This window comes from Chiloscyllium punctatum, chromosome 40, assembly GCF_047496795.1.
Source record: "Chiloscyllium punctatum isolate Juve2018m chromosome 40, sChiPun1.3, whole genome shotgun sequence".
In the NCBI taxonomy this organism is placed as follows: Eukaryota; Metazoa; Chordata; class Chondrichthyes; order Orectolobiformes; family Hemiscylliidae; genus Chiloscyllium; species Chiloscyllium punctatum.
This window is the reverse complement of record NC_092778.1, coordinates 13,602,125-13,613,767: the sequence shown is the minus strand read 5'-3', so window position 1 is coordinate 13,613,767 and position 11,643 is coordinate 13,602,125. Positions and strand designations below refer to the sequence as shown.

Below are 11,643 nucleotides of genomic sequence, written 5' to 3'. Positions count from 1 at the left end.
TTTAAGCTAGGGAGAAAGAAGAACTGTTAATGGGACCATGACAATGGGTTGGTTGTGCTCTGGTTCTAAAATCATTGAACTCTATTGTGTCCTGAAGATTGCAGGGTTCCCAAGCAGATCACGAGATGCCACTCTTCCAACATGTACTGAGCCTTAGTGGAGTGCAAAAGTAAGTCTGAGATAGAAATACTGGCCAGGGAACACAGTGGTGTGGCAAAATGGCAGGCAACTGGAAGCTCGGGGTGATGTCTGCAGAAAGAACGTAGCTGTTCTTCAAAGCGGTTGCTCAATCTATGTTTTGCCTCCCCAGCGTAGCGCAGAACACATTGTGAACAGTGAGTGAGCTGAGTGCAGGTAAATCACTTCTTCATCTGGAAGGTGTACCTGAAACAGGCAAATCTTACACTTTCTGTGATTGCATGGGAAAGTGCTGTATGGATGTGGGGAGGAGCTGGGAATGGAGGAGGTTCAGACCAGGGTGCCCTGTATGGACCAGGACCTGTGGAATACTGACAAGGAGTAGGAGAGGAATGAATATCTGGTGGTGGCACCCCACTGGAGGCAAATGATCCTTTAGATGTGGATGCTACTGAGGTGGAAAGTGAGCACCAGGAGGAACTTTATCGGTGTTGTGCGAAGGAAGAAAAGGGGTGAAGGGCAAAGTGCAGGAGATGTCTGACGTTTCAGAGGTCTTTGTCAACTATGGCGGTGGGGAAAGATTTGGACGTTTCGGAGGATCCTCTGCAAAAAGTATGAGAACAAATACAACAGATGAAAAAACTGGGAGAACGGAGTCAAGTTTTTACAGGATGCAGGGAGTAAGGATGCATAGTTTGGGTGAGAAATGGCGACACTGTAGTGTACAAGGTGTAGCCAGTGTAATGACTGTCACCAGGGTAGCTAGTTGGATCTCAAAGAATACAAAAGTTTCCTGACTGGATCAGGTTAATAGCCCCAATCAGGCAGCCAACAGATATGAACAGGAATGACAGACATCCTGTTCACTTTGAGGGAGCTGGATCATCGTCAAGGACTCTCCACGTGTAAATAAAGGGCAACGTGGTGTCAGGATACTGATCTCTGTGGAGTTATTTCACAGCCATTGCGCAGAAGTGGAAAGAGATGTCAAGGAAGAAAAGGGAGTGTAAGAGATGGACCAGGTGAAGATGAGGGCAGAGTGGAAATTAGAAATGAAATTGATAAATTTAAATTCTGAATTAGACGGAAGGATCCAGGTGGAGGGGGTGTGATGGAGGTGGGTAAAGGGGACTGTGGGATGGAGAGCGTACTCTAGTCCAAAGAAATGGCCACAAATGCAGGGCGAGAATTCCATGTCATGTTGTGCCTCAAATTCATTAAGAGGGATAAGACTAAGACTTCTGCTAAGTATAGACCATTCAGCAGAGACAGAAGGTCAGAAGGGATAATAAATATATGAGACAAGCAGTGGGGGTTGAGAGAAGGAATGGAAGCAGATAGTGGTGGAGAGGAAGGCTCCAAAGGGGTGGGGATACCTCTGGGCTGTTGCAGCTTGTCCTTCATGCCTGAAACAAAGTCTAAGCTAGGATTTCGTGGTGTCATGTCCTCCTCTCCTCTGTTACTGTAGACAAGACATGCCGCACAGCAAAATAACTGAAGCCAGTTTCACTCAAACATCTGCAACAAAGTGATGTTCCATGTGAAATAACAAGAACAAACCAAGTTACCTCTTCATTACTTTCAAGCAAACTGCTGCTGTGTGAGAAAATTAAATTCTTCTTCGGATAATCAGGATTTTCCAGGAGATGGTTACACAAGCTGAAAACAAGGACAGAAAACATGTCGGTCTAAAATTTATTTAAATTGAAAATCAGCTTCCTATCTATATCAAACATAAGGGGAAAATTTTCCAGTATACATTGACTAAGCAAAGAGCAATGAGAATCTAAAGGAGGGGATGAATATTTATATTTTGTATATGAAAATGCAAAATTTCAGTACTGACTACAACCACACAAGATTTGATACCTTTGAAAAAAAGGCTTTGCCTTACTTAACTTTAAGGTCTTCCATACATTCCTGACCAAACCATGAATCAGTAACAGTTCTGGCAAGTCCATCAGGTAACCTTACTTTCATATTCTTCACCCATTCTTGCCCTCTCTGACGAGGTGCATGTGATCAACAAAGCTTTGGGGAACGACAACTATCAAGCCAGCAGCTATTACCAAAGGAACATTTCATTGATGAAATTGTGGGAAATTAAACCCTTCATATCAAATTCATAAGACCATAAGACATAGGAGTGGAAGTAAGACCATTCGGCCCATCACGTCCACTCCGCCATTTAATCATGGCTGATGGGCATTTCAACTCCACTTACCCACATTCTTCCCGTAGCCCTTAATTCCTTGTGACATCAAGAATTTATCAATCTCTGCCTTGAAGACATTTAGCGTCCCAGCCTCCACTGCACTCCGCGGCAATGAATTCCACAGGCCCACCACTCTCTGGCTGAAGAAATGTCTCCGCATTTCTGTTCTGAATTTACCCCCTCTAATTCTAAGGCTGTCCCCACAGGTCCTAGTCTCCCCGCCTAACGGAAACAATTTCTTAGCGTCCACCCTTTCCAAGCCATGTATTATCTTGTAAGTTTCTATTAGATCTCCCCTTAACCTTCTAAACTCTAATGAGTACAATCCCAGGATCCTCAGCCATTCCTCGTATGTTAGACCTACCATTCCAGGGATCATCCGTGTGAATCTCCGCTGGACACGCTCCAGTGCCAGTATGTCCTTTCTGAGGTGTGGGGCACAAAACTGGACACAGTACTCCAAATGGGGCCTAACCAGAGCTTTATAAAGTCTCAGTAGCACATCGCTGCTTTTATATTCCAACCCTCGAGATAAATGACAACATTGCATTCGCTTTTTTAATCACGGATTGAACCTGCATGTTTACCTTTAGAGAATCCTCGACTAGCACTCCCAGATCTCTTTGTACTTTGGCTTTATGAATTTTCTGTTTAGAAAGTAGTCCATGCTTGTATCCTTTTTTTCAAAAGTGCAAGACCTCGCATTTGCTCACACTGAACTTCATCAGCCATTTCCTGGACCACTCTCCCAAACTGTCTAGATCCTTCTGCAGTCTCCCCACTTCCTCAGTATTACCTGCCTGTCCACCTACCTTCGTATCATCGGCAAACTTCACTAGAATGCCCCCAGTCCTTTCATCCAGATTAACATATAACGTGAACAGCTGCGGCCCCAACACTGAACCCTGTGGGACACCACTTGTCACCGGCTGCCATTCCGAAAAAGAACCTTTTATCCCAACTCTCTGCCTTCTGTCAGACAGCCAATCCTCAATCCATGCCAGTAGCTCACCTCGAACACCATGGGCCCTCACCTTACTCAGCAGCCTCCCGTGTGGCACCTTATCAAAGGCCTTTTGGAAGTCTAGATAGACTACATCCACTGGGTTTCCCTGGTCTAACCTACTTGCCACCTCTTCAAAGAATTCTAACAGGTTTGTCAGGCATGACCTCCCCTTACTAAATCCATGTTGACTTGTTCTAATCCGACCCTGCTCTTCCAAGAATTTAGAAACCTCATCCTTAACGATGGATTCTAGAATTTTACCAACAACCGAGGTTAGGCTAATTGGCCTATCATTTTCCATCTTTTGTCTTGATCCTTTCTTGAATAATAGGGTTACAACAGCGGTCTTCCAATCATCCAGGACTTTCCCTGACTCCAGTGACTTTTGAAAGATCTCAACCAACGCCTCCGCTATTTCCTCAGCCACCTCCCTCAGAACTCTAGGATGTAGCCCATTGGGGCCAGGAGATTTGTCAATTTTAAGACCTTTTAGCTTTTCTAGCACTATCTCTTGTAACGGCAACCATACTCAACTCAGCCCCCTGAGTCCCTTTATTTGCTGGGATATTACTCATGTCTTCCACTGTGAAGACTGACGCAAAGTATTTATTAAGTTCCCCAGCTATTTCCTTATCTCCCATCACTAGCCTTCCAGCATCAGTTTGAAGTGGCCCAATGTCTACTTTTGCCTGTCATTTGTTTCTTATGTATTGAAAGAAACTTTTACTATCATTTCTAATATTACTGGCCAGCCTACCTTCATATTTGATCCTCTCTTTCCTTATTTCTCTCTTTGTTATCCTCTGTTTGCTTTTGTAGCCTTCCCAATCTTCTGATTTCCCAGTGCTCTTGGCCACTTTATAGGATCTCTCTTTTTCTTTGGTACATTTCCTGACTTCCTTTGTCAGCCATGGCTGTCTAATCCCTCCCCAGATAATCTTTCTTTTCTTGGGGATGAATCTCTGTACTGTGTCCTCAATTAAACCCCCAAACACCTGCCATTTATGCTCTACTGTCTTCCCTGCTAGGCTCTGTTTCCATTCGATTTTCGTCAGTTCCTTTCTCATGCCCTCAATTACCTTTATTTAACTGTAACACTGTTACATCCGATTTTGCCTTCTCTCTTTCAAACTGCAGACTGAACTCTACCATATTATGATCGCTGCTTCCTAAGAGTTCCCTTACTTTAAGATCTTTTATAAAGTCTGGTTCATTGCATAGCACTAGGTCCAAAATAGCCTGCTCCCTTGTGGACTCCATGACAAGCTGTTCCAAAAAGCCATCCTGTAAGCATTCCAAAAATTCCCTTTCTTTGGGTCTACAGGCAACATGATTTACCCAGTCCACCTGCATATTGAAGGCCCCCATAATCACCGTGACCTTGCCTTTCTGACATGCCTTTTCTATTTCCCAGTACATGTTGCGCCTCTGGTCCTGACCACTGTTGCGTGGTCTGTACATAACTCCCATTATGGTTTTTTGCCTTTGTGGTTCTTCAATTCCACCCACACAGACTCCACATCATCCAACCCTATGTCATTCAGTGCCATAGATTTAATTTTGTTCTTAACTAACAAGGCCACCCCACCCCTTCTACCCACCTCCCTGTCTTTTCGATAGGTTGTACATCCTTGGATGTTTAACTGCCAGTCCTGAACCCCCTGCAACCATGTCTCTGTGATGCCTACCACATCATAATCATTCACGATGATCTGTGCCGTTAGTTCATCTACTTTGTTATGAATGCTACGAGCATTCAGGTAAAGTGCCTGAAGGCTAACATTCTTATCATTAGAGATATTGGAAGTCGTAAGATGTCATAAATTATCCTTCCTTTTTGTTGTATTCCTAATCTACCTCAAGGTTAAATCCACCTGCATACATGCTATCCTCCTGCTTATCTTTCCATTTAACTGCACAACGTTGTGCATTAAAAAGCACTTCAACTCAAAAAAATTGCAAAGGTAACAAATATGTTATATGTTCTGCAACTACCTGAGTTCTTGAAAATGTGTTCTATTCTCAAAATCAAGTTTTAGACCACACGCATTGCTGTCAAAAAATGTTTTGTGGTAACAAATGTAGCTTCACAGTTGTGACTTTTAACTAAACAAATTTGATATCATAGTCATGATGTGGCCAGACAAAGTGAGATCCATAAGTGAGGTGTTAACTCAAATAATGAGTAAAGGAGAACTAAGTCATCCCATGATTCACTAAAATCCTTAGACAGCACCTTTCAAACTCATGGCCATTTTCATCTAAAAGAACAAGGGTAGCAAATTCATGGGAACACCAAAACTTTCAAGATCCCCTCCAAGCCACTCACCATCCTGACTTGAAAATATATTACAGCACCTTCAGTGTCACTGGGCCAAAATCCTGGAATTCCCTCCCTAACAGCCTACAGAACATGGATTGCTGTGGTTCAAGAAAGCAGCTCACCACCACCTTTTCAAAGGCAACCAAGCATAGGGAATAAACGCTGACAAGCCAGCAACGCCCATGTCTGAAGTGAATAAAAACAAAAATTGTGCTGTCATGCACTTTTTAGTGACCACGTTGGTTAAAGCTTAGCTTAGAAATGATAATTGTTACAAAGAGTCAAAGAAAAGATTATACTAAAAAGCTAATACTGGAATAATACGTTCAATTTTGGGTACCACACTTCAGAAAGATAACAAAGCCTTAGAAAAGTTGCAGAGCAGACTTATCAAAATGAACCAAAATTAAAAGGTTTCAGTTATGTTAAGAGACTGCAGATGCTGGGTGCTTGTTTAGATTAGATTAGATTAGATTACTTACAGTGTGGAAACAGGCCCTTCGGCCCAACAAGTCCACACTGACCCTCCAACCAGCAACCCACCCAGACCCATTCCCCTACATTTACCCCTTCACCTAACACTACGGGCAATTTAGCACAGCCAATTCACCTCACCTGCACATCTTTGGACTGTGGGAGGAAACCAGAGCACCCGGAGGAAACTGGGAGAATGTGCAAACTCCACACAGACAGTTGCCCAAGGCGGGAATTGAACCAGAGTCTCTGGTGCTGAGGCAGAAGTGCTAACTACTGTGCCACCGTGTCGCCCTAAGAAGTTGACTGCAGTGTGCCTGACGTGATGTTAAGACATTTAATATCATCAAAATCAAGAAGGACTCTGATGGACACTTTCCAGTGGCAAATGGACAAGATCCCAGAGCACACAGTGCTCAGGTGATAGGCAAAAGAAGTTGAGATTATTTGAGGATGTTGAAGTGACCAGGAATGCATTTCCTGAAAAAAAGAGTCTCAAATATATTCAATACTAAATTTCAAAGGAGACTTAGATACATATTTGGAAGGAAAAACATTGAAGGGTTATAAAGAAGGGCAAGATGATGACCTTGTGATATTATCACGAGACTATTAGTCCAGGTTCAAATCCTGCTACATAATATGGTGAAATCTGAATTAAGTATCTGGATTTAGGGGCCTAATGATGACCATAAAATCGGAGTCTCTAATGTCCTTTATTCAAGGAAACTGCCATCCTTACCTGATCTGGACTACATATGACTCCAGACCCATAGCATTATAGGTAACACTTAACTGCCCTCTGTGCAATTACGGTAATTAATGCTGGCAGAGACAGTGGCACCCACATCCCATGAATGAAGTTTTAAAAAGTAGTCAGTGTGTAGGATTAGCTTGTGAACTCTAATAAACAGGCATTACAGGTTTGATGGGCCAAATAGCTTCCTTCTACACTGTAGTAGTCTGATTGCAGAAACACAAAATCAAATATGGAGTGCTTGAAACTGATAATATTTGAGAAACACTCTCTCTGAAGAGGTGGAATTATATGCAAGAACCACTGCAAGAGAAACAGCATTCTCAGCAATACAATACTCAAGAAATGTTATTGGGTACACTAAATTGGTTACATTTGCAGTACCCTATTCTGTGTGTTTTCAGGGTCAGTTAGCTGGATGGCCAGTTTGCATCAATTCCCACAATTTTTGTCATCCTCAAGGTCTGCACTTCTTAACCTCTTCCATCGCCTGAGGTGTAGTGACCCTCAGGTGAAACCATCACCAGTTGCTTCTCTCTTATTAGAGAGCAGCTCTATGGTCCACCATGATATTGGCGACTTTATTGTTACCTCTATTTTCCACAAATTACAGTATCACATATTCCTCCATCTAATGATTAGAATGACTTACACATTTAAATCCCAGATTTCGTTTGTCGTTATCAGTTCTTCAACAAACTGTTCTTCGATATCAGGGAACAGATTCACCTGTAAAAGTCAAGCTGAATTAAAATACAACGCTAGAAATGCAAAATCTTGATTAGCCGAATATTACAAACAAAGAGTTTCTGTATTTTGAAACCAAACTGAACTTCCAATGTCCAATGCACTAAATTGTTCCATTAACCCCAAAACTATGGCAACTGAGACTCTGGATAAAAAATTCTGAAAAGTTGGAAGAGGGGGCGACCATTTTTCCATAAGAGTCACTGCTGAGACTTCCACAATATTTGACTAATTATGAGTTACAGAGACCTTTTGCTATTCAATGACATACAGCTCCCAACAAAACAGATCAATGCTGTCCAACCCTATATATCATTTCATTTGACACCTAGCCAGCACAAAAATAAATCAAACCATTATTAGTCTGGAGGGTTCAAAACATAAGCCACAAGAGGTGAAAGTATATTTTGTATAATTTGTGGGTGTGGCCATCATTTGCAAGGTGAGCATTTATCAGCAATATCACTTGTGAAGTTGATACGACATTTTCTTGAACAGGAGTCATTGTGATATGGGAACTGCAATCAGGTTTTCAGCGAGAGTGAAGGAGTGAAATTACAGTTCCAAGCTAGGTCGGTGATAGACGAGTTCCTTTATCCTCCCACAAAGAGGGGTCACAGTTTGAGATATTTTGAAAAAGTCTCAGCAAAATGCTGCACTGTGTTTTATACAAGATGCATATTACCACCACAGTGCAGAGGTAATGAAAAGGGTGCTGATCAAGCCAGTTGTTTTGCACTGAGTGTTGTCTTTGAGTTGTTTTTGAGTGTTTCTGGAGTTGCATTCTCACACAGGCAAGTGGAGAGCACTCCATCACATTCTTGACTTGTACCTTGTTGATAGTGAACCAGCTGTAGGGAAACATGGGGTGAGTTGCCACACAATTCTTAGCCACTGACCTGCTCCTAGTAGCCACACAATTTTCCATTCATCCCCAATTCCTTTCATTTTGTAAGAATTACAAAAAAAACATAAAACAGAGAAACATAAAAGATAGGAGCAGCAAGAGGCCATCTGACTCTTTTAACCTGCTCATTCATTCAATATAATATGGCTGAACATTGAACTCAATACCCTAATCCTGCCCTTCCCCCACATCCCTGGATTGCTTCAGCCACAAGAACTATATCTACCTCCTTCTTAATAACACAATGTTTTGGTCTCAACCATTTTGTGGTTGTGAATTCCACAGGCTCACTACTCTCTGGGTGATAACATTTTTCCTCCTCTCAATCCTCTTACCCCTTATCCTTCAACTATGACCCTTGGTTCTGGACTCCCTTACCATCTGGAACATCCTTCCTGCATCTATTCTGTCTCATTCACTGTGAGAATGTTATCGGTTTTGTGAGATTCTCTCCTCATTCTTCTCAACTCCAGTGAATACTCAAACCATCCTCACACATCAATCCTTCCATCCCAGGAATCAATTAGGTAAACCTTTGTTGCACTCCTTCTATCGCAAGAATGTCCTGCATCAGATATGAAGACCAAAACTCCACACATTATTCCAGATGTGGCCTCACCCATGCCCTCTATAATTGCAGTAAGACATCTTGCTAATGTATCAAATCCTCTCGCTAAGGTGGCTAACATAAAGTTTGTCTTCTTTACTACATGTTACACCTGCCCACTTACTTTTAGTACTACATAGGGATACCCAGGTGTCATTGAACACAACACAAGACCATAAGAAAATGAGTAGAATTAGGCCATTCGGCCCATCAGGTCTGCTCTGCAATTTGATCATTGTACTCACTGTACTCAATTTACAGCCATTCAAATAATAATCATAGAACATTACAGCGCAGTACAGGCCCTTCGGCCCTCGATGTTGCGCCGCCCTGTCATAGTAATCTGAAGCCCATCCCACCTACACTATTCCATGTACGTCCATATGCCTGTCCAATGAAGACTTAAATGCACTGAAACTTGGCGAATCTACTACCATTGCAGGCAAAGCATTCCATATCCTTATTACTCTCAGAGTAAAGAAACTACCTCTGACATCTGTCTTATACCGATCTCACCTCACTTTAAAGTCGTGTCCCCTCGTGTTTGCCGTTACCATATTTGGAAAAAGGCTCTCCCTGTCTACCCTATCTAACCCTCTGATTATCTTGTATGTCTCTATTAAGTCACCTCTCAACTTTCTTCTCTCTTAAGAGAACAGCCTCAAGGCCCTCAGCCTTTCCTCGTAAGACATTCCTTCCGTACCAGGAAGCATCCTAGTAAATCTCCTCTGCATCCTTTCCAAAGCTTCCACATCCTTCTTATAATGTGGTGACCAGAACTGTACACAATACTCCAAGTGCGGCCGTACCAGAGCTTTGTACAGCTGCAGCATAACCTCCTGGTTCCAGAACTCAATCCCTCTATTAATAAAAGGCCAAAACACTGTGTGTCTTCTTAACCCCCCTGTCAATCTGGGTGGCAACTTTCAGGGATCTCACAGATCTCTCTGCTCATCTGCACTCCCAAGAATCTTACCATTAGCCCAGTACTTTGCATTCTGATTACTCCGTCCAAAGTGTATCACCTCACACTTGTCCACATTAAACTCTATTTGCCACCTCTCAGCCCAGCTCTGCATCCTATCTATGTCTCTCTGCAACCTACTACATCCTTCGTCACTATCTACAACTCCACCGACCTTAGCGTTGTCTGCAAATTTACTAACCCACCCTTCCAAGCCCTCATCCAGGTAATTTATAAAAATGACGAACAGCAGTGGACCCAACATTGACCCTTGCAGTACGCCACTAGTAACTGGACACCAAGATGAACATGTTCCATCAACTACAACCCTCTGGATCAGTAATTGGCATGCTATAAGAAAACAAACTGCTATGTTTCCCACAATCCCATTCCTCTGCATTTTGTATAATAGCCTACTGTGGGGAAACTTATCGAACACCACATCAACTGGTTTACTCTCATCTACCTGTTTGGTCACTGTTAAAAAAGTCAATAAGATTCATTAGGCACGACCTACCCTTCACAAAACTGTCCTGATCAGATTATTATTTTCTAGATGGTTATAAATCCTATCTCTTATAACCTTTTCCAACACTTTACCAACAACTGAAGTGAGACTCACTGGTCTGTAATTACCAGGATGTCTCTACTACCCTTTTTGAACAAGGGAACCATATTTGCTATCCTCCAGTCCTCAGGCATTATTCCTGTAGACAGTGATGATTTGAAAATCAATGCCAAAGGCTTGGCAATCTCTTCCCTTGCTTCCCAGAGGATCCTAGGATAGATCCCATCCGGCTCAGGGGACCTGTCTATTTTCACTCTCTGCAGTATTTCTAATACCTTTTCCTTGTGAATCTCAATCTCTTCTAGTCTAGATGCAAGTATCTCTGTATCTTCCTCGCCAACATTTTCATTTTCTATTGTGAATACTGTCGAAAAATATTAATTTAGTGTTTCCCCTATCTCCTCTGACTCCACACACCACTTCCCACTATTATCCTTGACTGGGTCTAATTTAACTCTCGTCATTCTTTTATTCCTGATATACCTATGGAAAGCCTTAGGGTTAACCCTGATCCTATCTGCCAACAACTTCTCATGTCTCCTCCTGGCTCTTCTGAGCTCTCTTTAGATCTTTCCTGACTTCCTTGTAACCCTCAAGCGCCCTGAGTTTTCATATTTTGTCCTAACATTAGCCTTCTTCTTCTTCTTGACCAAGGATTCCACTTCCATAGGAAACCACAGCTCACACATTCTATATCTTCCTCCCTGCCTGACAGGTACATACTTATCTAGGACAGACAGGAGTTTTTCCTTGAATAAGCTCCACATTTTTAATGTGCTCATCCCCTGCAGTTTCCTTCCCCAATCTACGCTTCCTAAATCTTTCCTAACTGCATCGTAATTTCCCTTCCCCCAGCTGTAACTCTTGCTCATAATCCTTCATATATTTGCTAGCGAAGCAGATAACCTCACATTTATCCACATTTACTGCATCTGCC

The 11,643-nt window shown here is 42.4% G+C and overlaps 1 protein-coding gene across 1 annotated transcript in view; it reads right to left on the bottom strand.

Annotated features, from left to right (window-relative positions):
* The window catches only part of rnf216 (ring finger protein 216), a 226,483-nt gene that overhangs the window by 147,584 nt on the left and 67,256 nt on the right, over positions 1 to 11,643 (bottom strand). Inside the window, exons 5-6 of the mRNA XM_072559323.1 lie at positions 7,566 to 7,642; positions 1,707 to 1,797 (exon numbers count right to left, since the gene is read on the bottom strand). Coding sequence (XP_072415424.1) covers positions 1,707 to 1,797; positions 7,566 to 7,642 — 168 coding nt within the window. The remainder of the gene's footprint in view (positions 1 to 1,706; positions 1,798 to 7,565; positions 7,643 to 11,643) is intronic.